The sequence below is a fragment of the Metopolophium dirhodum genome, chromosome 3, assembly GCF_019925205.1.
Source record: "Metopolophium dirhodum isolate CAU chromosome 3, ASM1992520v1, whole genome shotgun sequence".
NCBI lineage: Eukaryota > Metazoa > Arthropoda > Insecta > Hemiptera > Aphididae > Metopolophium > Metopolophium dirhodum.
In genome coordinates, this window is record NC_083562.1 from 8591325 (window position 1) to 8611670 (window position 20346).

The 20346-nt window shown below is 29.8% G+C and overlaps 1 protein-coding gene across 7 annotated transcripts; it reads right to left on the reverse strand.

The window, feature by feature from the left end:
* Positions 1 to 2377: 2377 nt before the first annotated feature.
* LOC132941775 (acetyl-coenzyme A transporter 1-like) lies at positions 2378 to 20313 on the reverse strand. 7 transcript variants are annotated; one of them, XM_061009937.1, is made up of 11 exons: positions 16593 to 17004; positions 16350 to 16473; positions 11774 to 12169; positions 11325 to 11451; positions 11065 to 11221; positions 10591 to 10745; positions 9453 to 9640; positions 9083 to 9270; positions 7669 to 7792; positions 7386 to 7604; positions 2380 to 4444 (listed from the first exon to the last, which is right to left on the reverse strand). In XM_061009937.1, the coding sequence occupies exons 3-11, from the start codon at positions 12071 to 12073 to the stop codon at positions 4250 to 4252; spliced, it is 1653 nt and encodes a 550-aa protein (XP_060865920.1). In that variant the 5' UTR covers positions 12074 to 12169; positions 16350 to 16473; positions 16593 to 17004; the 3' UTR covers positions 2380 to 4249. The 7 variants fall into 7 exon arrangements, with proteins under 7 accessions (XP_060865918.1, XP_060865920.1, XP_060865923.1 ...); XM_061009935.1 differs by lacking the exon at positions 16350 to 16473 and having other exon boundaries at positions 2378 to 4444; positions 7398 to 7604; positions 11774 to 12081; positions 16854 to 16917; XM_061009940.1 differs by lacking the exons at positions 16350 to 16473; positions 16593 to 17004 and adding an exon at positions 20176 to 20313.
* Between the last annotated feature and the right edge of the window lie 33 nt (positions 20314 to 20346).

The following is a 20346-nucleotide window of genomic DNA, read 5'->3' on the forward strand; positions in this document are numbered from 1 at the left end:
TATTAACAACAAACCCCACTACCTGCCTAGGTAGTTCAATTTAATTAAAACAATTAGGTACCCACCGTTAATTAATTTTTTACTTTTCTGTTTATTTTCCAATTTAGGATAAATAAAAGTTTCAAATGATCCTTGCTTGTTATCGAGGATAGGTAGCTATATATCATCGTATCGCCAACACGTGGACCTTACAATTAATACAATTTAACGCCAGGCCACCAGTCGACCGCCCAGGCCCGGCTCAAGGGGTAGGCGACATAGGCCTATGCCTAGGGCGGAACTTAAGCAGCACTTTAGTCAGAGGGCGGCCTTTTCAAAATACTGATAATATTATATTGTTAGGGGCGGCAAAATTTGATTTTGCCTAGTTCACTATTTTCACTTGAGCCGGCCCTGCGACCGCCCACCGTATTGTCAATGGTCACTAATCAGAAATGTTTAAATTTTTTTTATAACATTTGTAACATAACTATCTAATACAAATAACGTACCCATACATTGTTTACAAACGATTGTAGCATAATCATAATTATGTAGTAGGTAGGTAACTACTGTAGGTACCTCCAAGTAAATAATTAATAAATAAAACCATAGTCGATTCCCTAAACTTTATAAAGATAAAATTGTGATTTTTTGAATATAGACACAATTAACGTCTTTTATAGTTTTATTTAAATATGATGTGATGTTGTTACTTGTTATAAACATGCAAATGTAATGCCAGTATAAAATGTTATAATGTAGGATTTATTATAATTACTCGTTAAAATACATTTTTAGTGATATTTTTTATGCATAGGGAAAAACAAAAAAAAAGGTGGAAAAAAAAATGGTAATTTTACGCGAAACCAATTTTTGAAAAAACTAATAACCGTTATTAGACACTTGGAATTTTCTAAATTCGTGAGTTCGTCTAATACAGTAATACTTATATAGTTATATAACTATTAAGTATATAATATTAACTAATTAACCATTATAATTTATAATTTTATTTTTAATGAAAACATAGAACAAATATATCATGAATGTAATGATAATACAAACCTACAATTGTGGCTTGACATGGCGCCGGTTGCTGCAATCAGTTAGGTATGCAAGTACGCGTTATGTGTGTCGAGAGCAAGCACCGTCCGCTGTCACTAGCTAGGTCCCAGATGGATGTCCACTGCCAATAAAACCTTGCCAAACATATCTACACGTGTCTACACCAACCATACCGACCGTATAAACCCTACCAACCGTAACCCCTACAATATTATAGCTAACGTCCATATAAAGTTTCCAAAACAAATAAAAAAAAAGGTGGATAAGTGGATGTCGCTCTGCTGTACAGTAGGTTACAAGTGGGTCACTGTAATGGATGGTGTTAAATTTGAATTCAATGATATAATATCATTGTATAAGAAAAACGATTCTGAGCGAAAACGGTCAGTCAGCCTATGATATTATCAAGTATATTTGATGATATTATTGTGAATAAAGTAATTTATATATAACCTATTTACGTGGAGCCTTGTTTTACATTTTCAATCCTTAGCCATAAAAGTTAAACATTTTATAAATTTTTAACCACAAAATAATTAATAAATTATACATTTGATAAATGTTGTCAAAATTTGAACTTTAAATGCTTATAAAAAAAAATTGTGCCTATGTATTTTTAATATTTTTTAACAACTATTAGAATGATATATCAGGAGCCTTATAATAAATTTTCACGCTTTTTTACCCAGCAAATAAAATTGTATTGATATTTATAGAAAAAAAAAACTAAAAAAAATTAAAACTGACAACGTCCGTAAACAGCTCAAAAAGAGTCAAAATATTTTCAAAATTTTATCGTGTATAGAATATGCTAATATAAACATTCAGTGAAATTTTCAAGTATCTACAGTCATTCGTTTTTTAATTACAATAAAATAAGAAAATCGTTACATGAGAAATCGAGTGAATATCAAATGTTGTAAAAATATAAATTTCAGACGCTCATAAAAATTTAATTTAAGTTTCTTGTAGACATTTTTTTTTTGATACAGGTAGACAAACTTATGAGTAATCTTATATTACATTTTCAAATCTTAGATTTAAAAAGAAAAATTTTAATTTTTTAATTCTCAACTCAAAATAGTTTGCTAATTTTCGTGATTTTTCTGTATTTTGTCAAAATTTGAACTTTAAATGCTTATAAATAAAAACTGTGACTAAGGATTTTTAATTTTTTTCATCTGCCTTTGAAACAATAACCTAGGAGCCTTCTATTAAATTTTCAAGCTTTTTTACTCAACAGATAAAATTTTATTGATATTTATAGAAAAAAAAACTAAAAAAATTGAAAACTGAGAATGTCCGTAAACAGCTCAAAAAGAGTCAAAATATTTTCAACATTTTATGGTGTATAGAAAATGCTAATATAAACATTCAGTCAAAATTTCATGTCTCTACGGTCATTTGTTTTAGAGTTACACCAAAAACCAAAATCTATTTTCTCGAAAACAGATTTTGCGTAAAAATTCCCGTTGTTCCTTAATTTTTCTTTTGTTTTTCACGTCGCTTGTGAAAACTACTGGGAAATGTTCATCTTTTACCCCCCAAAGTACCCACTAGATTCACTTTCCTATCAGAAAAGTTACTATTGAAGAAAATCCAAGCACTTTTACTGTCCTAAAAGGTGATGACAGACACAAAAATAAAAATAAAAACACACATCATTGTAAAATCAATACATTCATCGCTTCGCTCAGAATCTAAAATTTAAAAAAAAAAAAACCAATAATTTATTCATAGATTATTTTATGTTCCGTAATAAATATCCACATAATAAGTATTATGAAACATAAAGTTAATTTTTTCAACCAAACTCATCCTGCAAGAAAAACACATATACGAAGCACGTCAAAAAGAAATAGACATAATATTGCTGTGGTCGACCAAATTGAGTAATTGTTAGATTTAAAATGCCTGGCGAGTCGGAGACTGACGATAATGCGCGAGTACCATTAGACTGTTATAAAGAGCGAAGACTACCCCATTGCCATTGTATAACCCACGAAGGTACTATATTGTGTGGGGTGGACCCCCTGTATTTGGGTGGGTGGACCCCCCGGCATTTTTGAGTGTGCGCCACTGCGAATAAGCGTAGATCCTTGAAATTTACCCCATGTGTTTATTGTATCAATTCCTATACTTGATAAAATTTATCAATATTTTGATTTGTTTTGAGCTGTTTACGGACATTTTCAATTTTCAATTTGTTAAGTTTTTTTTTTCTATAAATGCCAATAAAATTATACCTATATGTTGGGTCAAAAAGCGTTAACATGTAATACAAGGCTTCTGATATATTGTTACAAAAGCAGTTTAAAAATATTAAAAATACATAATATGCACAATTATTTTTATAAGCATTAAAGTTTCAAATGTATCAAATTTAAAATTAAAAAATTGATTTTGTAGTTAAATATGTATAATAAATAATAATAATTACTCTGCACTCGGTACATTTTTGATTTTACATCTATTTCTGCAACAATCCAACAGTCGAAAATAGGTAGATACAATGATTGTATTGTAATCATTATCTTGTCAGTTACCTACTTACTTTTAGAACTAACTTACGAAATTGTTAGTTACATTATTTATTTTGCTAAAACTTATTACTTATTAGCTATAGAGTTTAAATAATTAAAAACGTTGCTTTTTAAATTAAATATAACAACTAATAAGACATTAAAATTACCAACTTAATGTTTCAAAAAGGTTTTTCTAACTATAGGTAAGTGGAATGTATAACGAAGTTGACAGCGTTTTTAATTGGAATTTGACATTTTGGGTTTAGTTGATTAAACATGTATAGGTATTATCTGAAAAGTCTTAACAATTTTTTATTTTATTTTTTCATTTAAAATACCTAATTTATAGCCGGTACTATCGGTAGTTTGTATAATTAAAATAATATAAAATGCGCGGTACACACATGTAGGATTGTTATTGCAGGTAGGTACGTACTTCAACATTATACTAGGCATTTAGTTTTCGTTTTGTACATGAATTAGTAGAGGTACCTCCCTTCCAACCAATAAACCGGTCGAAATCACTGGTTAAGGCCGGCGAGTGGTTTGAGATAAGTTTTTTTGGGGCGAAAAAAGGTTTAAAAACAATTTAAAATGATTTAGCGTTTCACGGAACTACGACTCCACGAACAGACAGGCAGGTCGGGCGGGTAGCAGCGGTGGCCGGCGAGCGATGGTCATTCCTGTGACACGCTGTAGATCAGCCCAACGTCGTTCACTTGCCAATCGCTCTGCTCCCTGGACTGTAAGTTCTCGAGGACTTTTCTCAAGGCCAGGTACCACACCACACCAGACACCGTGCAGAATACCACTTCGACAAAGTAACCGTCCAGGACGGTGACGCATTCGTCCCCGGCAAACTTCTCGCAGTCCTGCGGAAATATAATATTTCAGGTCACGTATAATATGCAATAGGTATGTTACGTGAATTCAATACAATCGGGATTATTATGTTGCACAAGCAACGACAATCAAGTCCATCAATGCACTTGAATATTTGGTATATTTCTGTCTTACCGGACACCGCTTCTTTCGTTGTTGTTTTAAGGCATGTAGTTAAACGTGCTGAAAACGACGGTGAAGTAAGAATATGACGGTCATCAGGCTTTGTCTTGAAGTTATAGCTAATTTAATTAAGAGACTCGCCCACGATGGTTTTACATAGCAAGTGTAATGGAGGGATGTTTTAGATTTTAATTGCCCGAGCGAGTAACCATGTCGCGGGTGTATATGACAATAAACTATAAATTTCAATTAGCTACAACTTTAAAAGTAAGTCTGACCGCCAAATTCTGACTTCATCTTCGTTTTCAGCATGCTTAACTATACAAAAAAAAAATTGGTGTCCGATTAAACAGAGAAGTTTCATTCTTTGCGGAGGCTACAAAAAAAAAATTGATAGTCGTGAGCGGCATGACACCTGTGTCGCGCCACGCTTTTTCGGGAAAAAAAATTGTTTTGACCCCAACCCTTAAAATGTCTGCATTATAGAGCAACAGGATCGGTCCCGATGCCAAATGTTTTGGTTTGATATCGCGGACGTTTTTGGTTGGGTAGTCGAACATTTTGAATTTGAAATATCTTGGGACTTAACGATTCGGGGTTTCGGCAACTGCTAACTACCCCCCCCCCCCCCCCCCCCCCCCACACACACACACACACCGCCACCGTAGAGCGACGTGAGTACGTGATCGACGCCAAAGTTTTGGTTTGACCTCTCGGAGAGAAAGAAACGCATCCGCACGACCACACGGCACACGTACCTACTATATCAACACGCACTCTTTTTATTTGTATTTACCTATAAACCACAGCTAGTACTATTGCAAATGCCACAGTGGGTGATCGTTCTATTTCGCCTACCCCTTAATTCTTCAGTTGAGTCTGCATACTGCAACCGAAATTCATAAATTGATATAGTTTAACATTATTGGCGCGTTAATGTTTAATAATCCGATACCTATCACGCATCGTCATTCTCCGCGGGTAAAATTTCAAGTGCATTTTCTGCTTTATTAAGAAAACAAAACCATTAGGTGTCAGTTATCACTTTATTTCGTATATGTATTAATACCAGATATAGGTTATCGTTGTACATCACATTATATTGAATAATATACCTAACAGGACTGAAAATGTTGACTTCGGATCATCATTATTTTTTTTTTTTTAATAATAATTTCTATAACTTCAATAATCGTAGGATTCCGATTTATGGCAGAGCCCAAGTTCTAAATGTGTTTTATATATACGTATATTATTATGTCATGATGATAAATGAAAAACTTTAAAAATGGAATTTCATAATGCATAATTTTGCATATTTTGTCAAGTTTGGTAAATGTGTATGTTTCTTAAATTAAAAAAACTGATGCACGTAATTTAATTTATGGATTCTCAGAAAAACTGAAAAATGTAATATTTAAGGATTTTGTTTGAAAAAAAAACGAATTAAAAATATTTTACATTAGCTTTGTCGTTGTCGACTAGGTATCTATTTGCTTATCTAGTACCTATTTAGCACATACTTATCATTTATTTTATACGTAAATACCTTATTTGTATCAATCATTTTTTTTATACAAATCTTTATTGTGCTACAACGTGACGTTAAATATTTTATTAATTTAAACAAATAAATCAACAATAAATAGACTAATTTAATTTAACTAAAAGTCTAAAACATCGTTTTATCATCGTTAATTAAATTTTTACTTTTCGGGTTTATTTACCAATTCAGGATAAATAAAAGTTTAAATGATCCTTGCCACCATGCGGGCCTTACTATTAATACATTTTATCGCCACGCTAACAGTTGACCACCCACCGTATTCAATAGTCAGTAATCAGGCATTTTTTAATTTTTATATTTCGTAATAAATTTATCGAACACCTTCAAATAATAAATTTACCCGTCTGTATTCTTCATTGTGTACAAACAATTGAAGCATATTCATAATTAGGTACAAGTGTTACAATTAATATAAACTTAACCATAAGCCAATTTCCTGAAGATTCAGTTGTAGTTTTATGAATTTTCACAAATGTCTTTTATTTTAATGATGTGATGTTGTTGTAAACATGTTACGCCAGTATAAAAATTATAATGTGGAATTATGTAATTACTTGTTAAAATTAATTTTTAATGATATTTTAAAATAAAGATTTACTTGTAAAATAGGAACGCATTTATTGACACTGTCTACACATTTAGGTAGGTACCTATAATTATACTGCATTGCAGTAGTAACATAACGATCAGATATTCACATATAATTTTATAGGTAATGGCCTTTAGGTATTAGGTATAGATAGGTAGGTACTAACACGATACCGGCAAGTGGCTGTAACATAATAAAACAATAAAAATAATAAATATAACTTTTCAACGTTTTAAGTTTTAACTACATTTCGCCGTACAACGACACGAAAATTGGCCCGTGACCCACGCCCCTTATTATGCCCGGTAGCTATAGGGGTTCTCAAACTAAACCCAGTTTCATTGCAGCCACGTAAATTCCATATTCAAAACCACGCTAATTATTTTAGATTAATATATACTGTCATTCGACGTGTCTCGGATTCGGAATGTGTGCATATAAAGTTATCGGTCTAGTAGTGCTAGGGCTTGGATTTATATTGTGCACAAAAATATAAACGAAATATGTTCTTAATAATAAATGCTCCGAAAAAGTTTGGTAAATTATATGCTCGTAAAGTTCATGTTTTTTTAGAAAAAATAGTATGAATTTTTTTTTGATATATAGGTATATAAAAAAAATGTAGGAGAATTAGCATTAATTTTTTATTTACTTCATCATTCACCGTTTTGAAACGACACTCGGTCGCTCGGCCCGTCGAACACTGTTTGACCGTCAGCAAGTTGAGCATTCCCAGGGCTGAAATCCGGGATACAGCTATCCCTAAATACCATATAGTATTTAACAGTGACATGTACGTACCACCGATCCGACGGTCGCTGATTCGTAAGAAGAACGACCTCACGCTCAGGTAAACGACGACCAACAACACCTGTGGACGCCAACGAAATTAACAGATTATAACCTATTGAGATAATACATAGTATATTATTTACCAGTCTCAAAATACGATGGAGCTCGTAAAACAGGAAAAAGTAAACTGACCAATTATGGTATTCGCCACTTATGAAATACGGAGTATAGTATACAAGGACTCCGGAAGAAATTCCCAACATCAGCCTACAAAAAATAAAAACTAACAATAATATGTAGGTGTATAGAGATATACTTAGTATGATAATACCTACTGATAATATGATAAAACGGAAGTACAGAATTATTACAGATTCATAGATACTTATATACAGGACGACTAAGGTCGATTATAGAAAACTATAATATTGTATGTGTGAAGGTTTTACCGTTAAATTGTTCACATAGATAGATGACAGGTATATACTGATCGACCTATATTATTTATATCATATTGTCATTTTGACGATTATTCGTAGGGTTTGGGTGTTTTTTTTAGCACATTGCAGACAAAATTATAATGTGTTTGCCGTTTGGTATGAATCAAAAAATAGTTACATAACATTTTATTTTTTGAATTTTTAGTTAAATGCATTTATCTGTTTTTTAGTTTACAAATTTTAGTATCTACTATTTAATATGAGTATTTTAAAACTGTATGTTTTTTTTGCAAACGACGAAGTCTTGCTACTTGCTATAGTATAATTTTTCCATTAATTTCTTTTAGATTTTTTTCAGTCATAATCATAAACATCCTATAAGTCTAATAGAAATATTTTTTTTGTAAGTGGCAAATTTATGATAACCCATTTAACATATTAAATAGGTAAGTATATCTGTATTTAATGGATGATTCATCAAGCATACTCAGTATTACTCACCCTGATTTTTCCATTTAATAATAAATATTTTTATTAAATTTAATATTTTGATTCAAAAACAACTCGTCCGATTTTGATTTTGGTACGACAAAATTTTCAAAAAATGTATCCCCTAAATAATTTACTGTATAAAATGGGGTAGTCAATTTAAGAACAGTAGTTGGTAATTCTACAGGATACTCCATAAGTAGTACAAAAAATCCCGAGAATTTTAAAATATAGTCTTTAAATATATATAAAAATTCCAAAAATCAGATTTTGAATAACTGCATTATTATTAATCATTGAAGATGAAAAAACGGGTAGGTACAATAGGTACTAACAGGTACTAAGCATGCTTGCCGCTTGGTGAATCATCCTGAAGGCCTGGACAGTGGAAAGTATTTCAAATTGCATTAATTTAGAATACGAGTATTTAAAATACATTTACTAAAATTTAAACTTAAAAGTTTAGATAAGGTAAAAATAATAGTATTAAACTATTAACTAGTGTTTTATAATGTCACAATTCAAAAAATATTTTTATATTTACACGTAAATAAAATAAACTTTAAAACCTAACAGTTATTAAGTATAGAGATTACCTATTATCTAAGAATTATTATTTAAAAATTACCGGTATGGCACAGTCTTGTAAAGTATTTTTAACGGTCTCGGCCCAGATGTAAATTTCGAAATAAGAATAGGAATAAAAATCTTTATCGGAATCAACGATAGGTCAACTAGAGCCATGTCTTCTTTAGCCACGCCATATTCCATAAATTTTGGATTAGAAACGAATGATCCCATGGACGAAAATGACATCTAAAATTATAATATTTTAACCATAAAAAACAAATTGGTCAACAACAAGTGTTCTTAAATAAACGAAAATACAAATTAACAGTAACCGAATTATACTGTAGAATGTTATTATATATTTTCATTCTATTAAAAAAATATATTGATAAATAATAATAATAATAATAATAATAATAATATATTACTTCATACGCTAGCATAATTAGAGTAAATATTCTCATCGTCCGAAGGTTTATGATCTTCCATAGCACTTTATAAATTTGCTTAATATTGATTTTGCTGATTTTATCGGCTTGATTGAATCTGTCTTTAACAAAAAACGCGATAGACGTGGAGGCCACGGTGAACATTATTCCCCAGAAGTATAAATATCCTGTAAGCAATTAATTGTGCAGTGGCTTTATTGACATTTGGTCGTAACACTTTTGGGTAGGTACATAATATACTACATAACAATATTTTTCACCTGGGAATTGGAAGAACGATCGGTTTCTGGTTAGTGGGTTCACACGTCTAGGTTTAGATTTTTTTCAGACACCCATAATGAATACAACGTTTGGGTACATTATATTTTGTAAAAAACATCACGCTAGGGTAAAAGTTTTAATACTTTTTTTTTTACTATTTTAATTTATATAGAACCTATATTAGCGTTACCCAGGAGACACCCCGAAGGTGTTGGCTCTTAACAGTTAATTATTTCCAAAAAACTTTTTTGTTACTTAACATAATTTAAAAATATGCTGGTCATTATGTATTAGGTATATTAAATTTATAAAAATCAAAAATCTTTACTTTTGTCTAGCTATTTTATGAAAGTTAGCCAAAAAAAGTACGTGTGTACGTATAATATAATATGTAATCGGTCATTTTATTGAACACAAACGTTCTCTAATTTTCTATAGGTAAAATTGTTTGTATGGTTATGTAATAAGTACCAAAATACACTTTATTCCACGTGTCCACTGACGAAACGTTGTGTCTATTTGAACCCAAACGTGTTAGATTTTGGGTAAAATGTGTCCAAACTTTTACTGCCTGCTTTATAAATAGGTGGCGAAAATTCAGGCAATTTCTAAATATGTGACGCGGTGGCTATACAACAAGCTCAAAATCACCCATAAAACAATAGGGGACGAGATCTTAAGTATGGAATAAATAAGTTTTTCCATTCTAAAAACCATTAGTTATATATTGTTTCTAACCGATAAAATCGGCCATAAATGTTAAATAGTATATTATCATGATCGACATTACGATTTTAATACATATAATTGAATTTCACTTATAGGGCAATAAACGTATCGCGTAAGAACGGGTTACCTTCCATCGAGACTATGCCTCCTTTTTGGGCTGTAAAACGTAGCCACTTGTTGCAAAATTCCTCGGACTCAAACAATATGAACAATACGTACCCGAACGCTATTCCCAATGCTTGACCGGACGTATTGCACGTTGATGCGTATCCTATGTTCTCCCTGCAAGCTCAGAAAAAACAACAAACAATACATTATATTCAAACCAAAAGCGGTGTAATATATTATTCGGTTCAAATCACTTATAGCCAGTGGGGAGGTTTATATATTGTATAGCTTATCAATAAACGAATTTCTATACGGTATTGCAACAGTGGGGGGGTAAAGCCAGCTGGTGGTGATCTCCGTAGTTGTCTATCCACGTATGTATCGGCTACCCATCCAATGATACGAACGGGTAAGCGTGTTTGGCGTGTGTGCGTATTTCGGTCGTTATAAAAATACATTATTGATTTTATTATATCGTACGCGTATAATATACCTTCTCAGTAAAGTGAGCGTCCAGCCATCGATGGCGATGTCGTTAGTCGCGGCCAAAGCGTTTACGCAAAAGAACACGTACGTCAACGCAGTCATATGTGTATCGTTTTCCATCAACCAGTTGCTTATGTTCGATCCTATGAATATCAGCGACAGTCCTGCGCAAAAGATTCGCATCTTTTAGACAAAATTATTTAAAAAATTTCAACTCTCGAGGTACTGTCTTATTGTAACTGTGTAAGGCGATCTCAACGTAGGTACCTATGGAAAACTGCACCGGCACCAGCCACGACTTCCGTTTGCCCATACGTTGCGAGTACACGACGTCCACCAACGGAGCCCACAATAGCTTCAAACTGTACGGTAAGTCGACCACACTGAACTTTGCCTGTATCGGAGATAAAAATTTGGATTTCTATAGTGATATTGAATTATGGTTATTTTTAGCGACTATATTGCTATACATATGAGACTTAAAAGGCTTGCAATCTTACGTAATCAAAGACAGCAATATTTTCGGCAGTTCAAAAAATAGGTAAAAGTCCGAAATTCTGACTCTATAGGTCTTACCGGTTAAACTTGGGTTTTCCCGGTCTTCGTACTTTTACCATGGTTATATAATAGTAAAATGATAAAATATAATCAGTATGTTATTTTATATTATATCCTGTCCAAAAAACTAATGCTCGTAAATAAAATTAAATGCATACCTGTTGACCGTATGAGACCTTCTTGTTCTGCATGTACGCCCTAATTGCCAAGGTAATTCCTATAGGTATACCTTGCAACGTGTATAGCAGTACAAGCAAGGCCACATTGAGCCTGTCACCCTTCAGGTTGGGTTTGATGACTTTTTGTACGTCGGACGATGTTTTATCTTCTCCATTCCGACGCTCAAGGCTAACAACAGGTTCTACCACGTCTTCTCTCCCGTTTTCCTCAATCGGTTTTGCGATGATGACGTTCGCGCCACAGTAGGCAGACTCTAAGTCAACCAGTCCCATGTCCATCGGTAGTTCTCAAATTGGTATTAATAATGCACACATTATAAATATGATATCACAATATTTTGATGGTTGAAACAAAACCATGCATAGGTAGATAACCTGTTTCAATATATATATATATATAATTAGGTATAATATATAAATATTTTTTAATTAAATAAATGCTATAGGTAGTAATAATCATGGCTCGTAAATGCATGTACTAAAAAATGCTTGAATATGACGTATGCAATTATGCTCCTAAAACTCGAATATGCACTAAAATATATGCAGTAAAAACCTTTTAATTATACAATAAAAACTACTCATAAATAATATTATAGAAATTATTTTTTTTAATTTATAAACAACGTTTAATCGCATCCTAATATTTTTCATTTCAAACTTACATTTTATTGTTCATTCGTTCGTTTATAATCGTTTTATTAGACTTAACAAATCGAATATTAATTTTAATAATTTAACCGTCAACATATTGACTATATTATATTTTAAACGTTGTTAGTATTTTTAATGTTTTCAAACATATTTTGTTTTTGATAGACATAGAAATATTTATTCCTACCTCTAAAAACTAGATCTATTTACGATAAGTTTAAAAAATTTAAATTAAAAAATATTAAATGTTCCTTAGTGTAAAAAATTCACGATTACAAATAACCCAAAAACCTATAAATATGCAATTACAATGCTATATGAAAAGTTAAATTTCATTTATTGAATTCTGTCACCTTGAAGAAAATTTCTATACTACCTGATAGCATTTAATACAACTTGACAAGATTGATATGCAAACGCCGCATGGACTTATACGAGCCCCGATAATAATACTTGTCGTTGACGTGTATCTGTTTCAGCATAATATTATTTTGTACGGGTAGGTACGTCATCAATATTTTTTTACGGGTTCATATTATCGTCACGTGACTTATAATATTATAATATTATGGATTTTTATTTTTTATCTATATCCATGTTAATCAACGTTCATCTAGGTATATCTTATCCGTTGGGAATCGATTCACCACTCCACTCAGTGCCTGCTCTTCGCCAAACTCTAATGCACACGAAAAGCTTCGTATTACATACGTTAAACCTTATATATGCATTATGCACAATATATTATATAAAAGTATAATTAATTATTTATGCAGATTGTTCAAACAGAACATGAGCCGATCATAATATATATTATACAGTGCCGCACTGCCGCTAACAGAAGTCCGTACGTTATCATTAACAATTGAAATCGAATAACACACAGACCAATCACCTATACGCCCGATCGTCCTTTTTACGAATTTTAATGTCGGTCGATCGATATCGCATATTTTTTTTTTATTTTCAGGGGGAACGGAGAAGATTTGGTTGAACATTTTATTACGGAGTTTATTTTCCATAATATTTTTTTAATATGGCTCAATTAATGCTCAGTAAATTCGTGAAAATCACTGAAAATGGTCAATTTGTCGATAAAGTAATATGTTATTAAATCGTTTGATTTGTTAAACTATACGAGAAAAACCATACAAATACATTAATTGAAGATATTGTATTTTATAAATTAAGTTTATCAAAATTGAATTATAATGACAACTCAAAGTTGAATACCATCCACTAAAAAAATAATTTTTACATTCAATGGCATACAGTTCTGACCTAACGTTCTATCATTATGTGACACGGTTAAAGACAGAATCTGTTTATCTGTATCATTATAATATTCAGATATTTTATATCTTTAACAATGCAATCAGCGGTGTACTTTATTCGTTTTTGTTTTATATTTTAATCATCCATATTTATTATTTTTCATTGTGAATAAACAGTTTTCAATATATAAACAATTATGTGAATAGTCCTCAAATTTAACATTGCGATTGAATTCCTTTTGTTTTTAGTTTATACAATACACACAAAGACAAAGTGGTACAATCTAAGAACAATGAATGTATATTTTAATATTATATATTATAATAACATTTTAACAATTTCAAGAAAAAAACAACTCGCTAAATAACGTTAATGAAACTTTGTTTTTAATTAGTTGGTTAATTATTGTTATATGAAAATAATGTATACTTTTAATGATAAGTAATTATTATTAAGAATGAATTAGTGTAAAATACCTTTATTTCAATTTTGTTTTAGGCGTTGCGAAGGATTTACTATTATAGAAAGGTAGGTACCTATTTTTAAAGTTGTATGTGAAAATAATTGTTAAATATATAGTGAAGTTTTTTTGTCGAATTTACAATAAGTTATTTTTATTTGTCGAATCACTCGAATTACACGTAAGTAAAGATCCATATGAAGTATGAATAAAAATCTCAATATAAATCAGAGTTAAAGTCTTAGAAGTGCATAATTATATTGCGAGTGATAAGCTAAATTTTATATTACTTATATAATATTACTAAACAGTTAAAAGTTTATTTTTAATGAAAATATAGAACAAATCTAATATGTTTATAATATATTATTATGAATGTAATGACAGAATACAAAGAAATAATTTATTCATTGATTAATTTATATTCTGTAAAATATCCATAATATAATATATAGGTAAGTTTTTGTAACTTTAACTTGTAGGCCTTGTAAATAAAAATATAAATAGATTAATAGAATTATGCGTGAAAATAGTTTCAAGTAGTCAATGAAGTATTTTGAAGATTTTTTTCTAACAAATGATTTTAATGAAATTAATCGCTTAAAAAGTGCTATTTTAATGAAACAATTTTAAGTTGTTTGATTCTGCATTGCATTTTCATACATTTTATTCGTGATGCATAAAACTTTTACGGGGCTGACACTTCACGTATTTGAATATCCAGAAATTCTACCTCGAAGAATGATTTATTCATTCAACGTAGTATTAATATTTAGTGCGTGAAACTTTTTGTCTATGAGAACCCCGCAGTGTGTACGCAGAATGTCTTTTATGGGCTTACCGAAAAAACCCTAAACTTAGTTTATGTATTCATATCCATTCTTTCAGCCGATATCTAAAAATGTATTTTGTTAATTTAATTATAATCGAAAAATCATTTGATTGTAAATATGATTCGAGCGCAGTGTATCACCTATTATTTACCATTTTTTTTTTTTAATGCCTTATAGTTTGAATAAGAAAATAGACGAGGCAAATATGAAATATTACCATTACCTATAGTCATTATGCCATTATGGGATTGTGATAATAATAATACAAAATATATTATAAAAATAACAATTGCTTGGGTAACTTGCAAAGATATAATCACCATTATTGATTTACAATTTAATACGTCATAATAAAGAGAACATATTCGTTGATAATTCATACGATGTTTAATGTTTACACACCCGACTTGGATATAAATGTCGAACCGCTTTAGAAGTGTTTGGATGAGCTATTATTGTGAAATAAAATTGAAATAATTAGTGCAAATAACTATAAATAACTAATTACTTTAGATAATTTAAATAATTAAATATTCATGGAAAGTAATTGGGGAATATAATCTTAAAGCGAGTATGATATTGTTATTATTTTTTTTCTAGGTTTACGTCTGAAAATGTGAACAATAAACTAGCTAATTATTTAATTAATTTGTTATTGAGTTTAACAAAACTTCCTGTATACTTAATAGGAATTTCTCAAACTTAGTCCAAGGTTTCGTATTTGATAGAATTTTTCTTAAAATAGACATTATTATATTTTTGAAAAATTAAAATTCACTTGTTTATTCTCTTTGGCAGTTGAAAGTTGAACGATTGACCTTTCCACAATACACAATTGATGTATGGGAACAAACGCCATTCAAAATATAACAGACGTGTTAAACGGTCTTGAGTTTCGTTTTTGGACAGAAAAGTGATTTGCGGACGATACGCATGAATACGTTTTTGGCCGGTTACTATGCAAGTGAAGTACGTAAACAATTCGTTTGCCAAGTCCACCCCGATCTTGGTAATGATTTATAAGTTATAACAAAACACAAAATGTCTTGGCAAGTTGAAAACAACAAGAGCGCTTATTTTGTGTCAATATGGGTATGGAACTACGAGAAACTCTAAACATATATTGTATTAAGTATTAACCGCATACAAAACGTTGTGTAGAAAAATAACACGTTTTAACGTTTATATTTACAAAATATTCACGAAGATAATTTGATGTGAAAGGTAGGTATATGCCTTTTATGATTTTTTGCTAGGTACCAATGCAGAGCAGTAATAATCACATTTTTTTAATAATCTATTTAATTTAATAATAATAATTTATTCTATTTACCAATAAAATTGAAAGTTCATTCGTAGTACTTTAGAGTAAAAATTCACCATTTAATTGATAAGTTTTATAAATGTTTCTCATTAGGTAATTGTTTGACAAAGTGCATACGAAAATCTTTCTATACCTGTGCATTATTCAATTAAATGTAGTTATTTACAATCGTCACACGAACGTGGTCGTTGAACCAGACTGTTATTGCTTAATAAAATATTTTTTTATAGTATAATGATATCAAACATTTACCTGGACGAAGTGTTATAAGCTGTAAAGCTGTATAGCTTTTAATTTTTTTACCAGCGGTTAATGCATATCCACATGTTATTGTCTATAGTCTTGTGGCTTATGAATATTATACGATTTTGTTAATCAAAAAAATTTGCCAGGAACGTTAAGACAATACTTATCTTGTCATTTTCAGTTATAAAATTGGTATATAATTTTATATAAAACAACATAAAAGAAAACTGAAATAGATTAAAAAATGTTTAAAACTTAAAGTGATACCTTTATTGGCCATTTGGCGATGAACACCAAAGATATTTCGGTATTTGATGCCAACTGGACAGCAACGGAAATTAAAATAATATTTATATTTAATGCAGCAAGCTGTAGTTAAAATTTAAAATGTTATCTGCTATGACGGCGTATAATCGTACACAGTAAAAATTAATTTTTGTTTTGTATTTTAGTATATGTAGTAACTAGTTAAGTAATGGAGTAGGATTATTAAATTATTGAATAAGTCATTATTATTATCTGTAATTATTCTGACTAATCTATTATCAAAACCCTATATTTGTACATTCCTAATAATTATGATTTGTGTAATTAAAGTTGGAAAAATACAATAACAATTATTATTTCGATGTAGAATAATATTGTAATAAATGGGTTGGTATCTTACTATATAATAATAGTGTTATGATTAATTCATTAATTATGACATGATTGAAAGCGATGATGAGTAATAACTCAGAACATTCGAATATTATGTGTACGCATCTGATACAATATAATGATTGAGGCAAGATGACCAGTAAACTATGAATAACAATATAATGAACAGTTTAGTTTGGCTGGCGTATTAACTTTTTTATGAGATCAGAAGTAACCATTAGTCAGTGCGAATGCAAAATTGAACATCTATAGTCTATATACTGTCTAGATTAAATTAGTCAAATTCAATACATCATTCGGGGAAAACGCATTGGCGTCATTATTTCGCCACAGATAAAAAAAATTATACCAATAACTACCAGTGTCAATACTAATACACATACACACGGAATTATATGTGCAGGTATGATACATAATAGGGTGGTCCTTATTTTTCAAAATTTGAAGTATGTATCACATATGTATCATACGGAACACTCTTCATAAAATATGTCAATGGAATTATGAAAAATATATAATTTTATTTTATACATTTTATTATCCTGTATAAAAGATCAGTATTGACGAGTGATTATACATATAGCAATTGTTGATAATGGATGATTTACTAATTTTGACAGCCGTAATTCAGGAACTTAAATGTCAATTTATAAATTATAATTTTATCAGTTATCGCTTATCAATTGGGTCTCTTTTATCGTTATTAGTTATTAAACAATATTAAGAAACGAATAACAAATAATAGGTTAATATAAAACATAAAACATAAAACATTTTGGATTTAAAATGTGTTATGAGTTATGACTTTATGAGGTTATGTATTTATGTTAATATTATTTTATGTAGATGTATAAAGCAACTTCTACATTGTATCCATACAATATCTTCTACATTTTATTCTCTCGCTCAAGTACATATAATAAACTAGAATAAATATTATTTTTTTTCACATAAAAGAAATATAAAATAAAATCTTAAACGAAAACTTATAATTTTTTTCCGAGATCATCTTTTTAATGTAGATTGTATTTTTTATCCAGAAGATATTATAACAATCTTACACTCGATATTAATCTTATAATCTTCAGAAATTCCGGTGTTGTATTTCGATTATGTAGGTTTTTTGTTTTTTTTTTGTTATTATAACAACAACATAGGTGAGTGTAAATTAGTTAGGTAGCAATAATATTTTCTTCAGCTGTGAACATCATACTATTTTTATTCTCAACTAATCTATTTTTTTTACAAAACTGTGTTAACGTCATCAAAAGACGTCGATCTATTAAAATTTTTCGAAAAAAAATAATCCTACAATAGTTGTAGAACCAAATGTAGTAGTCAAAAATATTTATAAAGCATGAAAATTATTGTTATTTTTCTTTGAATATCTTACAAATTACGAACAAGATGAGCTGTTTGGTTTAGGTTCATATTATACATCATATTATTTAAAAAGCGGGTAAGTGGAAGTCGCTCTGCTGTACAGTAGGTTGCAAGTGGGTCACTGTATAATGGATGGTATAAAATTATATCATTGTGACATTGTATATGAAAAACGATTCTGAACGGATACGGTTTGTCATTGTGGATATTTTATATTATAATTATATATTGTTATTGCCTATACATATTATTAATACCTACGGTAGCCGGTAAGTTCAATTAATATAATACAATTACAGCAAAATAACTAAAATTGTTATTCTTGGTTATTTAATATGTAATTTATTAGTAATTTGAACATAAAATAACTGTAAAAAAAAACTGTGATTTTATATTTTTATATTTTTTGGTTATAGAATAACCCCACTTTAACATTCAGTGAAAATTGAATGTATCTATGGTCATTTGTTTTAGAGTTACAACAAAAACCAAAATCGATTTTGCGTAAAAATTCCCGTTTTTCCTTAATTTTTATTTTGTTTTTTGCTGCGTTTTTGAAAACTATAAGGGATTTTGAATTTTGAACCTCCCTCAATGCACAAAATAGATTCACTTTCCCAACGAATAAGATACTGTTGAAGAAAATTGAAGCAGTTTTACTACCCCTAACTGTGATGACACACCAAAAAAAAAAAGAAACACACACATCGTAAAATCAACATCGCACCGCTCAGAATCTAAAAATGATTCTGAGTGGATTTCTACATTTCATTAAATATCTTGACGGTGTTGTAGTGTTTATTTCTCTATAAGGCTAAAAAACCTAAATTAAGAAAATCAACATCTTAAAAATACCATACCGACAATGTTGCCCAAACTTTTTGTGAACTTTTTATATGTAGTAATTTATGGTATTCACAGAAAATTATGATGAACAATTATTTAGAAACCAAAAAACTGAAAAGTAAATATTTACTAGTCATTTCGCTCAGAATTTAAAAACAATTGCATAGCTATTCACAATTTATGACTCGAGAAATTTGTAGTTTTGTTTATTTTAGTGTTTTATGTACATGAAAAATAATGAAACTTTGGACACAAATTTTAACCGCAAATACTTACTATAATAAGTGTCAGCATATCTAATATTTGTGTCATATACAAAATAAATACAAACTATTGTGAAAACTATAATTTTATATTCACCATTCAGAATATTATAAAATGTATTTATGTATTATAATAAATTATTCTTTTTTTTCTATTTTTGTTTTCTTAAATATGTATCCCTTGGTTTAATATTTGTGAGTGTTTGTAAACGAAAAATGTACGGATACAAATATAGAAAAAAATGGAATGAAATAAAAACGAAAATATAATTTGCTTTTTACCACAGCGTATATATATTATATAGGTACCATAAGTCATAAGCATAACGTTTTACATTGCTACGAAGAAAAACTTATTTGTGTGGGTAAAAATTGTAAATGGAATATGTTATTTACTTCTGGATCTTTAGGTACGTATAAAATATGACTTAACTTACCTTTGTCGGTTTCATTCAAATACACATGATGACATTCGCAAATCGAGCGTGTATTCTGCGTTTTAGTCGTGCGTATAAAATATCATTAGAAATGCCTTATACCAATTCAGTATGTTAAGTTGTTTTTAGCGATTTTCTAAAGACAAACGCCATTTGAATAGAATATACAAT

What these genes read in the sequence shown, in the direction of transcription:
- LOC132941775 (XM_061009934.1), bottom strand. An exon ending in ACGCTCACTTTACTGAGAAG is followed by an intron (nt 10,746 to 11,064) that starts GTATATTATACG and finishes CTGAGCTTGCAG; the next exon opens with GGAGAACATAGGATACGCAT. An exon ending in TACAAGACTGTGCCATACCG is followed by an intron (nt 7,793 to 9,082) that starts GTAATTTTTAAA and finishes TATTTTTTGTAG; the next exon opens with GCTGATGTTGGGAATTTCTT.